Source organism: Ictalurus punctatus, chromosome 10 (genome assembly GCF_001660625.3).
Source record: "Ictalurus punctatus breed USDA103 chromosome 10, Coco_2.0, whole genome shotgun sequence".
Classification (NCBI taxonomy): Eukaryota; Metazoa; Chordata; class Actinopteri; order Siluriformes; family Ictaluridae; genus Ictalurus; species Ictalurus punctatus.
The window spans coordinates 25,229,747-25,245,930 of record NC_030425.2 but is presented as its reverse complement, the minus strand read 5'-3'; the positions used below and the strand labels follow the sequence as shown (position 1 = coordinate 25,245,930).

The following is a 16,184-nucleotide window of genomic DNA, read 5'->3' as shown; positions in this document are numbered from 1 at the left end:
GGAAAAAACACATCATAAGCAAATTAATGTTACGTTTGACAACGCCAGCTTGCTATAGCCTTTCAAATCCTCAGGAATTTGTATTATTATTATTATTATTATTATTATTATTATTATTATTATCATCATTACACGTGTGCATTTTTGTATGTAATGTAAGAACTGTTCGGGAGAGACAATCTTGGATCACAGGAGCACCTGCTTGCACAGTGGGATTGTCACAGGAGCGTTTTTTTTACTTGTTTTGTTTTTAATTGTTTGGTTGATCAGGTTGCCAGACCAGGCCATAAAAAAGCCCGCATGGCGCGGACACGCTCAGACTTCCTGACCCGCGGTTCAAATCCTCCAGGGGAGGGGGAGTCAGACGAGGAAGAGTACGATGAGACCCCTCTGTCTCTTGGCCCACCCCTCCCCAAGCAGGACTCAGAGGGGGGGACACTAGACGCATGTCACAGTGACTCAGAAATGGTAATTAAACGGTCCACGCTTCCCAAAACAAGGCCCTCTTACGGCGCCAGACTCGACGGCGTGGTTTCTCTCTATGGCTAACCTCCAGAATCTCACCGACCTCTGTACTCACCACTTAAAGAACTGCAGCACTGTGGATTTCACAGTGTTTATCTGTTAATCTGGGAAACACGTCTTGAAAATCATCCTCATCTGTGATGGCAGAATCTTTTATTTTTTGCATCATTTTCATTAATATGGCGGTCCCACCGAACGATTTCTCACCTCATTTATTAGTTTTCCATAGATTGTTGTTGTAAACCTCAGCCACACAGATGTGGATAAAACCAAGCGTGTTTCTGCTTCTGACTGTAAAAAAAACAAACAAAAAAAAAAAAAACACGTTCCACGTTTTAACCCGCACCTCGCTTGGCATTCTGATGATTGCACCAGATTAGACAGTAACAGTCGTCGTAGCTCTGGGTTTCCTTCGATCTGCGATCTTGTCCAGAGGTTCTCAGTGTCTCCTCAATGTCTCAGCACCCAGAATAATGATCACTGCATGCTCTTTAGGCACCGGCTCTTTCTCTGTCTTCACCGGTAGTTTCCTCTGCGCGCCGGGAGCAGGACGTCTCCAGTGTCTCCTCCTGTCTGCCGTTCCTTTTTACCTTGTAGATTTATTCATTGCCTCTCACCATCTCTTATCTTGTCTTCCATTACTCTTGCACTTTTTTTTGTTTTGTTTTGTAGCAAATGTTTAGTCACGTCGAAATTCCTGTCTGTGGTAATCGTCCGTAGATTTACAGATGCAGTAGATAGAGATTTGGTTGTTTATATACAGTAGGTGTGTAGATTAATAAAAGATAGTGATAATCTGTTAGTTATGGTGGTAAAGGAATTTTTGCTGAAATAGGATTAAATGTGAAGAGTTAATATACACTACCAGTCCAGTCAAAAGTTTAGACACACTCATTCTTTATTTTTATTGTTTGTTCCACATTTTAGAATAATAATAATAATAATAGTCATAATAAAAGTCATCAAACCCCTGGAGTAACACAAATGGAACTATGGCAATTATGTCGTGATAAAAAAAAAATCCAAAATAAATCTAAATATTTTAATATTTCGGCATTTTCAAAGTAGACACCCTTTTCGCCTAGAATTTCCAGAAATGTATTCTTGGCGTTTTCTCGACCGATTTCTTGAGGAATTTCCCTGAGATGCTTTTTAAACAGTATTAAAGGAGTTCACACCGACGCTGGACTCTTATCGGCTGCTTTTCGGAATATTTCGCTCCGAGTCGTCCGTTTAAAAAATATTCTTTTGTAAATAAAATGTTCGTTTTCTAAAGAAAGAAACGAATACGTCGGCACGATTATATTTTTGTCTACAACACCGATTTCAAACATTTAATCACACGCCTTCAGATCAAAAGGGTTTTAAGATCATGAGAAACATTTCAGTTGAGTGTCCAGAAACTTTTGACCGGTAGTGTATATGATGATGAGATATAACGTTTTATGATCTGTATTTGCACGACTCGGTAACGTGGCCCAAAAGCGCAAATAACAGAGCGCTCTCTAATCCGTTTAAACAAACCGCTTTGTCATTTCTCAGCCATTCACATCCAGGGAAGAGCAAAAGCGGATGATGCATAAAGCCATGTCTTCTGGGGACCTCGGCAAGAGTGACTCCCTTCGAAAGACTTCACACGGAGATGGAAGGTCCGAATCTGATCATCTCTCTCTCTCTTTCTTTTTTTAAATTAATTAATTAATTTTTTTAAACAGCTGTTTTCAAGTATCAAAATGAATGTGTGGTGTTTTTTTGCGCACAGGGTTCGGGGCAAGATGAAGTTTTGGGGAAAGACCAAGCAGGGAGAGAAGAAATCATCCAGAGACAGACTGCTGTATCCCGGAGAATCTCTAGACGGGGATTATCCTGATACTGCATTCCTCATGGTTGAAGGTGAGATGATGTTTAAAAAAAAAAAAAAAGAAATGAAAAGGTTTTCATGTAGGCCGATAGATTCCTGTGTTAAAGAATTTGTGTGTGTGCGCGCGCGCAGGGGAGTGCTTGTCCCCTCCTCACAGCCCTGACTCCAGCTCCCTGCCAGAGTTCAAGGAGAACAAGGAGCCCTCGCCCAAAATTAAGCGGCGCCGCAGCGTGAAGATCAGCAGCGTGACTCTAGAGCCCGCCCAGTGGCAGAACGACGCACTGCAGATCCTTACATGCGCCAATGACTATAGGAGTATGAACGAGTTCCTCATGAAGAAGGTACTGCTACAAGTCAGCACTGGTCTACAGACTGTTCCCCGAATGAAAGCGACCTTAACATCAATGTATAAAAATACAGAATTAACCTAATGTTTCATGTAACCTAATGTACCTAACGTTTCACAGATCAGCGATCTAGATACCGAGGACAGTAAGAAAGACACGATGGTGGATGTTGTGTTTAAAAAAGCGCTGAAGGAATTCCGCATTAACATTTTCAACTCCTATTCCACCGCTTTGGCCGTGAGTAACTTGTTAAACCTCTCTGTTAAACCGTGAGTCGTGCTGTGTTTACGTAAGAGCTGTCACATTTGTGCCACTTTTCTCTTCTTACTCAGTTACACAATGATACAGCTGTCACATTGCAGCGCAAAGAACTTGTGTATGTCTGTTTCCATAAATCCAGGCAGAACTGATTATATAAACAGTGTAACAGAAAGGTTACAGATTGTCCAAAACATTTAAGGACGTTGTGCATAAACCTTTCGTAATAACTGACAATTATATAAACATTTCAAATGGTAGGTTTGATGATGTTAAATCAGTCAGGTAATACACATTTGCATCTCCCATTGATTTATCAATTTATCTACAAAAAAGGGGGGGGGTGCAATCAGATAACGTTTTGACTTTCTCAATTTTCACTATTTGTCCATTTTCATTTCTTGTAATGATGGAACATCTGTAAAACTCAACACACTAAATATCTTGTATTTATTTTTCTTTTTTGTTTCCTTAAGGTACACACATTCTGCACTTCATTGTACAGTTTTGTAAACATACTGTAAGGTTGTCTTGTAATACTTTCCCCGGCTGATGTAAAATAGTCATGGTCACTACTGTAGCTTTTTGAGAGAAATGACTTGGAATGAATGAGAAGTCTCCAATTTTTGAGACCGGAAAATTATAAATAATTGTGTGCAAGGTTTATTTAATAAAATACTGATCTCTTCATTGTTTTGGACAGATGGATGATGGGAAGAGTATCCGCTATAAAGACCTGCACGCACTGTTTGAGCAGATCCTGGAGAAGACCATGCGTCAGGAGCAGAGAGACTGGAGCGAGTCGCCTGTTCGGGTTTGGGTGAACACCTTCAAAGTGTTCTTAGATGAGTTCATGACCGAGTACAAGCCACTGGACAGCAGCATGAACAAGGTAACACTACTACAAAACTTGTTCACTCCTGACTGGTCAAATTCAAAATCTCAATTTTGTATCCGTATGCGCCGGCTGCGTCGCTGACCGAATCACAGCACGTGGAATCGACTCTATGGGGTTGACACTTTTCAATGTCTGGAATCAGGGACTCATTTTGGGACCAACTCTAAGGATCTAAAGCATATGCAGGATAGAGACATGCAACATGTACTATATCAAAATATACACTATGTGGCCAAAAGTTTGGACACCTGACCATCACACCCATATGTGGGCCTTTCCGAAACTGTTGACCTCAACATCCCAACATCAGGGCGTGGCCTCACTAACGCTCTTGTGGTTGAATGAACACATCCCCACAGCCACGCCCCAAAATCTAGTGGAAATCCTTCCCAGAAGAGTGAAGGATATTGTAACAGCAAAGGGGGACTAAATCTGGAATGGGATTTTCAACAAGCCTATGATGGTCAGGTTCAACAAGGGTGCGATGGTCCACAGACGACTGTCCGTATAGCGTACAGTATGTTGTGTATGTTAATGCATCAGTTCACCAAGAAGTGAAACTTCTGTCATCAATTTCCATCACGTCGTTCCAAACCCATACGACGTTCATCTCCGGAACACAAACCAAGACATTTTTAATGAAACCTGGGAGATCTCTGCCTCCCTCCATTTACAGTCCAAGTAACCAAAACTTTCACGCTCCAAAAAAAGTACAAAAGGCATCGTAAAAGCACATGAAAAAACTAAAATGAAGTTTGTATTCGCAAAATATCTTCACTTCCGTATAGATCTCGGACACGCGTTCACGAGAGAACCGCAACCAAACATCTCCATAGTTCACCCAAAAATGAAAGTTCTCGTTCACGAGAGAACCACAATGCCCACGTGTTTTGTCCGCTCTCACGTCGACACAACACAACACGTGTGCGTTGTGGTTCTCTCGTGAACGAGAACTTTCATTTTTGGGTGAACTATCCCTTTAAGACATTTAAATGATGTATATCATATCTTATCAACAATAAATACTTTAACCTTCTTTAAACTAATCGTATTATTATCAACGAATTCGATCTGTTTTTCTTTTATTAGTTGTTGCAATCAAATTGTTATTTATAATTAAATGCTATAACGAAAAGATTTTTGAATTGATTCAATATTCCAGGTCATCAAGCCAGATCGAAAGAAGAGGAGGAAAAAGGACACTGACATTGTGAGGATGATCACAGCCTGTGCATTATTGGCTTCTCACTAAACGATTAGTTTTGATGTTTTGTTTTCTTTCTTTTTTTTGCTCACCTCTTATTTCTTTCTTTAAAAAAAAAAAACAGGTGGAGGAGCACAATGGCCACATCTTCAAGTCCACTCAGTACAGCATCCCTACTTACTGCGAGTTCTGCTCCTCCCTCATCTGGATGATGGACAGAGCATGTGTCTGCAAACGTGAGTTTGTGTCCTCTGCCCGTTTGAGACTCCTCACTAAAATCGCCAGGCTCGTGTCTTCCGTATGGCCTTTCTGTCCTGTTTCTGAGTAGTCTGGCTTTTTCAGGCTGGATGTGTGTTAGTGCATGTAAAGTAACACTGGCTTCAGCTTAAGAGCTGCTTTCTACACTGTGTGACCTTTCTGTGAGACTCGATTTTCGGTGAAATACGTGTGTTTCGTGTGTAGTGTGCCGATACGCTTGCCACAGAAAGTGCTGTCTGAAGACCATCAGCAAGTGCAGCAAGAAGGTAAGGAATTATCACATGTCCCTGTGAATTTTGATTTGTTACTCGGAGTGTCTTAGACATGGTTTTGTCACAAACGCCACCCTGAAACACATTACATGCGTATAAAATAAAGTATAAAATTACCGGACACAGCAACAGTTGTATTCGAAGAGGGCAATAGCTGCATGATACGGTTGCGCCAAGTTTATTACCGAGACTCGGCTCAGGAGTTAAAGATCTACAGGATGTGGTGATTGGCGGTATTAGCTTGAAATTTGAAGCTTTGGAAGCTGATCTGTACAGTTGGGGAGGCGAGGAAGCTGATATCAGACTAAAGGACTAAAGCAGCCCTGCACCGTTCTGTTTAGGTGGAGATCACTATCAGGAGGTAGTCGAACAGCATTGTGGGTAAAGTAGGAAACCATTAGCCAAAGTGAAAATAGACCAACATGTCATTACAAAATAGAAACTGAACGATCAGTTTTGCCGATTAATCCGCACCGGAGCTATGGGTTATCCGCAAAAATCAGCACCAATAGTTTTCCCCAGTTTCGTCCGTTGCGGGAGTGACAGCGAAGGGTCGGATGTCATCATGCAGTACGAGAGCGGCCTCTAGAGGCAAAATAAAATCCATCACTGGCCAATTTTGTTGTTGTTTGAAGTTTTGGGTTTTTTTTTTTTTTTTTTTCCATTTTGGATGTCTGTTTTTTATTTGTTATTTGAAGAGTTACTTTTTGGTTCCGTTTGGATGTATGTTTTATTTACTTTAATATTTATAAATAGTTCATATATATTAATATTTATGAATGTATTTCATTTAAAAAAGTACAGTACATTTTCACGGTACAGTCAGTACCGTTTAATATTTTACTTTGGGTGTTTTCATTCAGTATCAGTTTTTAAAAACTATCGGTTGATTAATCGGTTATCAGCAGGTAGGTACCGCCCGACTTAATTACCAGTATCGGTAAAATCCACTATCGGCCGACCTCTCATTTCTGAGTGAATTGAAATCAGTTTTTGGACTGAATGAGGGCTTCTTTTAGGCCTTAGTGACCTTTAAAATGAAGATGAGGTGTTACTGTATTTATTTATTTATTTGTTTGTTTGTTTGTTTCTTCCCTTTTTTACGCCGTTCATGATGTTTATAATGTTTTAGACCTATAATAATACAATCATATTTGAACCCTTATGCAATTTAGGTTTAAATGACATGTTTTTAGACATATAACAGTCATATAATCTTAAACACACTTTGGAATAATTGTGATTCACTATTGCTAGAACAGATATTTACAGCCTATTTGCATTTTCTGGCCCAGAAATAAGCTCCGCCCAAAATGCTCAGCTCTGCACCTTTTCCTTAAAAGTGTTAAAAGGCACCTTGGAAGCAAACAAACACAGAGGATGGGGAGGAGAAAAGGGAAGCTTGTGAATGCTTTACTATCGGTTGATTTGATCAGTTATGGGTATCGGTAAAATCCACTATCGATCAACTTCTAATAGAAAATAATTCTCACATGGGTGTTCCTTTAAAAAGATTATTATCCAGGTGTTCAGGGTGGATTTTTCTGTACTGTTTGGTTTAATTGTTGAATGCTGTGTGCGTGTGTGTGCGTGTGCATGTATTTATGGTTAGTATGATCCTGAGCTGTCATCAAGGCAGTTTGGTGTGGACGTCTCCCGTTTGACCCACGACGACCGCTCTGTACCTCTGGTGGTCGAGAAACTCATCAACTATATCGAGATGCACGGCCTCTACACAGAAGGCATCTACAGGAAATCTGGCTCCACCAATAAAATCAAGGAACTGAAACAGGGTCTGGACACAGGTAAGGTACTTAAACAAGAGAACAAATCTCAGTCATCAGTCATTTCTAATCAATAACCTGGTCTGGTTTATCTGTTCATTGTTGTCGTACAGATGTGAGCAGTACAAACTTGGACGACTACAACATCCATGTCATCGCCAGCGTTTTCAAGCAGTGGCTGCGCGATTTGCCCAATCCCCTTATGACCTTTGAACTGTATGAGGAATTCCTAAGAGCCATGGGTGAGTGATTAGTCGGGCTTAGCATTAAGCAAATCTGTTCTTTTAGTAGAGTTAGAATAAAACCCATGTTAAGGTTAAATTAAATGATGTATTATTAAAACAAGATGAAGTATACTGCAGAAGGGTCTGGATTTCAATAATACCAGGTCTGCATTAGGACTAGAATGCCTTGGAACCCAATAATAAAAAAAAAGGCTGTTATGGGGTTTTTAATTCTGACTATTAAGTTTATCCAAAAAGAAAAATTTGGCAAACTGGTAAAAACAGAAATAATTACACAAGCAGGAGGCTCGGTGTTTCTGAACCCAAAAAAAAAAAAAAGGAATTTTTTTTTTTTTTTTTTAAATAACCCACACAGTTCGAGTGGGCAACAGAAGAATGAACGTTTGTACCTTTTGCACAGGCCTTCAAGACAGAAAGGAGGTGGTACGAGGGGTGTACTCTGTGATCGATCAGCTCAGCAGAACTCACCTGAACACTCTGGAAAGGCTCATCTTCCACTTGGTCAGGTGAGAGACTCCTTAATCCTGTTCTCGTGTATCATCGTCACGGCAGTTGAGTAATATCTGTTGCACGAACGTGTACAGTTTATGAAAAATCAATGTACGAACATGTATCTTTAACAGGATTGTTCTGCAAGAAGAGACCAACCGGATGTCCGCCAACGCACTGGCCATCGTCTTTGCTCCTTGTATCCTGCGCTGCCCCGACACCATCGACCCCCTGCAGAGTGTTCAGGACATCAGCAAAACCACAGCGTACGTTACGACGTTCTATTGGCTTTCGTTAGCACTAGCTGATTTGCTTGCTGGACATTGTCACGGTTTCACTACTCATTTTTCCCATCTGCATATTTCTGAATGAACTGTTAATGTGTACGGTAAACTCTGATCTACTTTTCAGATATTTTGCTTGTGTCATTATTGACGTCTGAATACTCTGAATGTCGTTATTGAGCGTGTGTGTGTGTGTGTCTGTGTGTGTTGTATAGATGTGTAGAACTGATCATTTGTGAGCAGATGAACAAGTACAGAGCCCGGTTAAAGGACATCAGCACATTGGAGTTCGCTGAGAGTAAAGCGAAGAGCCGGCTGACGTTCATTCGCAGGTCCATGGTGAGTAAAACAGATGGCACGGAGCAGATGGCATCATGTGACCCAACACTTCCAACACACATCTACACTGAATTTGATCTGTCGTATCCCTCTAACCCCTTTCTCTCATATACCCTCTGCTCTCGAATCCAGAAGCCTGTAGTAATCGCAGTTAGGTTTGTGAGCATAACCCGCAGTGCAGCAGCGGTACGTACTCACTCTGTGTGCCTCACTCTAGCCATTCTGTAGCACTCCTCATTGGTCAAGTTCCAGCACTGTGTGGTCTCTGTCACCATCACCACACCATTCCAGTGCATCCGTGTCCCACTCGGTCAGCTCACTTCCACTGGCACTTTATACACGGTCACATAGCGGCAATGTTTTCGCTTTCAAGGTCGCTAGGCGTGTTTCATCTTATTGTTCTGTGTCCTGTTGAGTACCTCATTAACTTTATTTTATTAGCTAATGTTTTACACTGTTTTTTTTTCTTTTTGTTTTAAATTTGACAACATGCAGTCCACAGCAGCAAGAAAGGTAACCTATAATGTGTGCATCTTTGTGTCTGTGTGCTGTAGTAGCTAGTGAGTAGTGAGTGCTTTTAGTGGAACATCTTTTTTTTTTCTTTTCTTTTTTTCTTTTTTTTTTTTAAAAGTAAAATATAAAGCTCGGGGGGAAAAATTAAGAGATCACTTCAAAATGATTTTCTCTGGTTTTTTTGTATTGTTTATAGGAATGTGTTTGGGTAAAATGAGCCTTTTTGTTTCATTCTATAAACTACTGACAACATTTCTCCCAAATTCCAAATAAAAATATTGTCATTTAGAGCATTTATTTGCAGAAAATGTCCAAAAAAAAAGATGCAATGTTGTCAGAGCTCGAATAATTTCAAAGAAAATAAGTTCATATGAATTTTTAAACAACACAATACTAAATGTTTTAACTTGCGAAGATTCAGAAATCAGTATTTGGTGGAATAACCCTGATTTTCAGTCACAGCGTCTCGGCATGCTCTCCACGTGAATTTATGCCACTCCTGGCGCAACGCGTCAAGCAGCTCGGGTTTGTTTGTCTTGTGACCATCCGTCTACCACTTGATCGCATTCCGGAGGTTTTCAATGGGGTTCAGGTCTGGGGATTGGGCTGGCCATGACAGGGTCTTGATCTGGTGTTCCTCCAGCCACACCTTGATTGACCTGGCTGTGTGGCATGGAGCTTTGTCCTGCTGGAGAAACCAATCCTCAGACTTGGGGAACATTTATCAGAGCAGAAGGAAGCAAGTTTTCCTCCAGGACAACCTTCTACGTGACTTGATTCGTGCGTCCTTCACAAAGACGAATCCGCCTGATTCCGGCCTTGCTGAAGCACCCGCAGATCATCACCGATCCTCCACCGAATGTCACAGTGGGTGCGAGACACTGTGGCTTGTAGGCCTCTCCAGGTCTCCATCTAACCATTAAACGGCCAGTTGTTGGGCAAAGCTGAAAATTGGACTGCTCAGAGAAGATGACCTTACTCCAGTCCTCTACGGTCCACTTCACCCCTTTCACTGCCGTTTGCCATTCTTTTTGTAGATGTCATGCTACGGTTGTTGAGTGACAATCGATCGAGTTTTCGCCCGCTCCCAGTCTGTAGCCTTGTTGTCCCTAATGTCTGCTGCTTGACCGTGTTCTTATAAACCGCCGTCTTTGACGTTTTAAGGATGGAAGCAACCTGACGCTCACTGTATCCCTCTGCCAGTAAAGCCAGAATTGAACCCTTCTTTTACTTTTACTCACTCAAAATGTTTCCTTTTCAACTCTTTTGGCATAATCAATAGTAAATTTTTGATTCCAGTTACTTTTGAGGTACTACTAGCGCTGTCTTTGCCATCCAGCTGGTCCTGTTGCAAGACGATAATGATGACCACAGCCGTGGTTTTTATACTTTTCCTCGTTAAAGATTATGGTTCAGGTGATCACCTAATCTGTACCTCATTCAGGAGAATGAGGTGTGCTTGTGTTGGAATTGAACAGACACTGGAATGGCTGCCAGAGATGCTGATTTAAGAAAAATGTGCACTGGTCTCTTAATTTTTTCCAGAGCTGTATATACCTTGGCCAGAATGTGTTTGGTGTCGGACATTTTAGTTTAGTTTTGTCGTTTTGTTTTTTTTTAGTTTCCTGGAGCTAGTTGACTAATATAGCTAACAAGTAATGAAAGTTAAATATATGTTCATATAAAATATGTTCTTTTATGATGTGGTATAGGACAACGTGTGAACTCGGTGTGAACATGAACAAACACCTTTGAAGTTTGTTATGGATTATGAAAAGTACTGTTTTCTGCCTATAACATACTTTCATAGCTATACTTTAACAACAACAAAAAAAAAAAAACATCAGTACGTTACACCAGAAACAGTGTGAAAACGTTTTTATTGTCCTTTTCTCTTGTCTAGCTTTTCTGCAAAGATCATGTTGGGTAAGGAGCCAGTTTAACAAATGCAGTGGTAAAAACAGTCAGTCTGCCTAAAGATTTCTAAAACGTCACTAGCTATATGAAGATCACTCTCTGATCAATTTGTTGGGTATCGAAACAGACATGAGCCTAATCAATTCCGTATGTAATCGGGTGTTAGCGCTCAAAATGTCCATGATGCTTCTTTGCTTGCTGCAAATGTAATTTCCCTTTTCAAGATTAGTGCTAACCAGGCTTTAAAAATAAAAAAAAAAACCACAAAGAAAAACTACGACTTTAGTTGTGGTTAAGATATCTGCAAAAGAGAAACATTTCAGAATGTATGTCGTTTTCTGAGTTATTAGAAAATGTCCAAATTTGACCAAGTGAAGGGTTTTAAATTGTATTTGTGAGCTAGAATATAAAGATTTATGAATTTTGGGTGAGAAAGATTTCCATGATTTGAAACTTATGTTAGATTTGTAGCGCTCGGGCGGCCAACTACATTTGGGGTAAGAGGAGAATTGTATTAATTCCCTTTATTTTTCACTTCTCTATTCCATTAATCTCCTCTGTAATTCATTCATCATGCACTTCTATTCCTCATAGATTTACAGTAACAATCTGAAAGCACAATTTCAGTGACTTACACTTACTGATACTAGACATTTAAAATGACTCCTGTGACCGAATACCTTCTAGACGACCGACACGAGTGTGTTTTGTGCTCGTCAGGGTAAGGGACGACCACGTAAGCTCAGCTATCACTCACCATCTCCTCCGGTGAGTCCTCACTCTCCCTCTGCCCCCGAGATTACAGAGGAGAGCGGAGACGAGGACACCGTCCGAGACGCCGAGGTGACGGAGCAGCAGCACGTCGCCATGCAGCAAGAAGAAAGAGTGCTGACCGAAGAGCTGGAGAACCTGCAGAAAGAGAAGTGAGTGCGCAGTCAAGAGGAGGATATGATGAATGGTAAAGTGGTATATTTGTAAATCTGAAACGTTTCTTTCTCTGCAGAGAGGAGCTGACGTACGAGATGCTGTCCCTGGAGCCTCGAGCATCTGACGACGAGACTTTGGAGTCTGAGGCATCTATAGGGACTGCCGACAGCTCCGAGAACCTGAACGTCGACTCTGAAGGCACCATCTCTGATTTCTCAGGTACGTTGTTATTTAGGACTGTTGGAAATAAATTGTTCAAATATTATTCAAAGATGAATAATGATTATAGCTTTGTACAGTTTATATCGCATATATATAATAATTACTCTATATCTCGTGTGTAATTAAAATATTAAGATGTATGTACACAGTACTGTAGGCACCCTATTTTTTTTTTAGTACAAACTGTTATAGATTTTTTTTTTTTTCCTGTCACACCAAATACTGACTTTGTTTCATTTATTATTGTTTACTGCTCTTTGTTTTTTTTTGTAATGTAGAAACATTTAATTTCTTTATTTTGAAGGCATCTTTGCTCTACAGCATTTCCCTGCATGTGCCTAAAACTTTTGCACAGTTGTGTGTGTGTGTGTGTGTGTGTGTGTGTGTGTGTGTGTGTGTGTGTGAGAGAGAGAGAGAGAGAGAGAGAAAAACATTTTCTTTTGTGTGTATGACCTAAAATTTGTCTGTCTAAATAAAACTGTATTTAAGTAAAGTGTGTTCAATTATAGTTCATATAGTGCAGTATGGAAGTTCTATAATACCATTACCTTATATCCTAAGTAATGAACATACACACACACACACACACACACACACACACACACACAAACATCTCAAGTGTGATTGGTTGTGGTTTGTTTTTGTTTGTTTGTTTTTTTTTAAATGTATCCTTGACCACATTATGCTCCTCTGCCCTTCAGAAAAAGGCCCCACGTTAGCTGCCACCCGTCCAAAGAAACCCCAGGGGAAAAGCAGGCGGACACTACGGAGACAACCTGACTCCCTTGACTCCGTAGACTCCAGCTCCACCGTCTCCTCCATCTCCTCGTCCAACCCGCAGCCTCTACCTCCGTCCCGCCGCTTCCGGCCCCGATCCAAATTGCCTCCGTCCAGCCAGAACGCAGCCGAGCAGGACAGCGACGAGAGGCCCATCTTCAGCAGCCGAGCCACTTTCAGCCCTGAGAAAAGCAAGCTACGTGACACCAAGTACTCTCCCCAGAGACCCCCAGAAGACCAGGGGCACAACAGAGACCCGGACCTTCAGGCACAACAGCTAGTGTTATATGGCGCCAACGAGTTCATGGTGTGAAGTAGCTGCTCGTCTTCCCTCGTTAGCTCGTTCTTCAGCTCCCCCGGCTACGTCCTCTGCGCCAGCAGAACGCTCCCTAAGTGCCATAGACATAAAGAGGCAGAAGAAGCGCATTGGAGAAACTCTGCTGGAAAAAAAAGGGTCAGATCCCAGACTGATCTTTTCTGTTTTTGAGTCGCAGATTAGATATGAGCATAGTCAGAAAGATGACGGGGAAAGATAACGTGATCGGGAAAAAACAACAGTTGATCGCTCGGCTGCAGGCGGCTTTCCTCAGCCAGGAGACAAGGCCATTCATAGTGCAGACTCCATGAACCCAAGCTAAACCATTGGCTGCTTTTGAAGTTTACACTTTATAACCATGTTAAGCAGCGTGCTCTGCTCTATAATTATGTGTATGTATTTCACTCCCCGACCTATTTAATAAATTTTAACTATATATATATATATATATATATATATATATATATATATATATATATATATATATATATATATATATATATATATATATATATATATATAAAAATATAAAATCTCTCTATAAATATATTATGTGACATAAAATGTACAAAGCTGGAACACCAGTGATTTTCTGGGTTGTTAAATTCTTATATTTATCTATCTTTTTGCCTGTTCTGAACACTTTGGAAAGTGATGTGAAACGAGGGAGTGTGAGGGAGTGTGAGGGAGTGTATAATTGTGAAAACCACTTTTTGAAGTTTTTTGCTGCTTTTATTTTTGATTGGACGGGAATCTCTGCTACGAAGGGACCAAGCCAGCTGGTGTTGCAATGCCAGAGGATCCCAGCTGAATGAAGACTGTTTTTAAAAAAAAAAAAAAAAAAGAATCACTGTATCAGTAACTGAACAGCCATCCATCCCTTCTGTTATCCTACCCTTTTACTTTTTTTTACATCCGCGTCATCTGATTGTTGACTAAAGCGTTTAGTACATGCCAAAAACAGACAGCACGTGACTTCTGCTCAGATCTCTGATCACGTGTCTGAAGTTGCCTGTGCAGCGTTTGTCGAAGCCGGCCAGTACTCTCACACACGCTGTTCTCTCTCGTTAGCCCACACCGTTTAGTCCCCTACATGAAGACAAACTTATGCTCGTCCTAGTATGCACCATACACACCATTCTCTATCGTTTAATGAAGCAGGTTTTCCTGTTTGTTTGTTTTTTTAGATTAAATATTTGCAGTATTGTCCTTGAAGAATCTGCTGTCTATCAAATGTCAGCTGTAAAATTCTGATTACAATCTGTTACCGTGTAACTATCGTATTATAAACATGATACAACTCGATGGAAGGAAGTCCATGCAATCTAAGGTGTTGTCTGCTAAACCCCACTGGCAGAGAAACATCTCCTCATTGTGCTTGTTTTTTTTCCCCCTCACCCACCGGAACATTTTTCACAGTTTGGTATTTAACGTTGTGGTATTCAGGCAAAAGGCCCGTGTGTGTGTGTGCGTGCGCGTGCGTGCGTGCATGTGTGCGAGTGTGTGTGTGTGTATAAAGTGCATTTAAAGATCTGTTTCTTACTGCACCAGGAAAATGATGTCGGTGTTTGTAAGAGACTTGTCCCCAGCTCATTAAAATGAAAGCTGTAAAAGGTCCGAGAGGTGCACTTTTTTATGGTCATCATGAATTTATTATTCAGTCCTTTTAAAAATTATTTAACATTTTATTTATTATTAGTAGTAGTAGTGTTAGATAGTTACAATGTACTTAAACAAGATAATGTAGAATTTATGCAGAATATGTATGTAGAATAATTTAACTCTAATGGTTAGGTGAGTTCGACATCTGAATTATTATTATTATTATTATTATTATTATTATTATTATTATTATTTTAACTCCTTGAGCCCATTCCTGCCAGTGTTCAAGAAGCTCCTCCCCCCCAGGATCTACAGTGAACAGTAGAGAATAGATAGAATCACCACACTTACAGGATGCTCACCCTTCGGATTTTTTACTTCGTAGCAAATAAACAAATCAGTTATTACGCAAAACGATTTTTGTTTAATAGCTGAACATTCCGGCTTCGTGAAACATACCTCAAACAAGTTAAATGAAATTATTCTTATTAATGGCATTTTTTCCCCCAGGTCAAGTAGAGGAAAAAAATGATGGAATCCCCTTCCATTTCTAAGACAAATACCAGCACAAATACAAGTCTAAAAATGTTAATTAGTCTGCAGTTAAATAAGAGTGCTTACAGACCTTAACCTTGGACTTTTTTTGAAAGGAAACATGGCCCCAACAAGAGAGTTGTCTATTGAAACAATGGAAAGGTTTATAAAACTTCTTCAGGAAGGAAATCTAACACGGCGTGTTGTTCCCAGTCAGCTGTGTCTAAAATTTGGTGCAAGTATAAACAAAATGGGAAGGTTATAAAAGGACAACGTACGGGTCGACCAAAAGACGGCAAACATCAGGATGGAAAACACGCGCGCTATGCTTTTAAATAGAAAAATGAAACCGGAATCAATGTTTGAAGTTGGGTGAATGAAATGGGACTTACGTATAGAAAAGCCAAAGGAAATCACCAACATCTAAACAGAACTGAACAAAATCGAATTTCCCCACTCATTTATGATATGGGGTTGCATGTCGGGTGAAGGACCAGGAGAGACCTCAACAGTCAATGCACAGGTGTACGCTGAAATTTTGGACTCTTTTCTCGTTCAGTCGATACAAAATCGGTTTGGTGGTGATGGTCAGTTTTCAGGACTATAATCCAT

The 16,184-nt window shown here is 40.5% G+C and overlaps 1 protein-coding gene across 6 annotated transcripts in view; it reads left to right on the top strand.

Moving 5' to 3' along the window:
* The window catches only part of myo9aa (myosin IXAa), a 123,887-nt gene extending 108,834 nt beyond the window's left edge, over window positions 1-15,053 (top strand). For 5 of the 6 annotated variants that reach the window (XM_017478025.3, XM_017478024.3, XM_017478023.3 and 2 more), the window contains 17 exons: window positions 271-468; window positions 2,068-2,174; window positions 2,288-2,418; window positions 2,519-2,727; window positions 2,854-2,970; window positions 3,695-3,883; window positions 5,052-5,099; window positions 5,218-5,329; window positions 5,556-5,617; window positions 7,236-7,428; window positions 7,521-7,649; window positions 8,053-8,158; window positions 8,276-8,407; window positions 8,641-8,764; window positions 11,915-12,117; window positions 12,198-12,340; window positions 13,045-15,053. In XM_017478025.3, the coding sequence (XP_017333514.1) occupies window positions 271-468; window positions 2,068-2,174; window positions 2,288-2,418; window positions 2,519-2,727; window positions 2,854-2,970; window positions 3,695-3,883; window positions 5,052-5,099; window positions 5,218-5,329; window positions 5,556-5,617; window positions 7,236-7,428; window positions 7,521-7,649; window positions 8,053-8,158; window positions 8,276-8,407; window positions 8,641-8,764; window positions 11,915-12,117; window positions 12,198-12,340; window positions 13,045-13,433 (2,592 nt within the window). In that variant the 3' untranslated portion in view covers window positions 13,434-15,053. The remainder of the gene's footprint in view (window positions 1-270; window positions 469-2,067; window positions 2,175-2,287; window positions 2,419-2,518; window positions 2,728-2,853; window positions 2,971-3,694; window positions 3,884-5,051; window positions 5,100-5,217; window positions 5,330-5,555; window positions 5,618-7,235; window positions 7,429-7,520; window positions 7,650-8,052; window positions 8,159-8,275; window positions 8,408-8,640; window positions 8,765-11,914; window positions 12,118-12,197; window positions 12,341-13,044) is intronic. The other variant, XM_017478028.3, reaches the window with a different exon arrangement.
* Window positions 15,054-16,184: the final 1,131 nt, after the last annotated feature.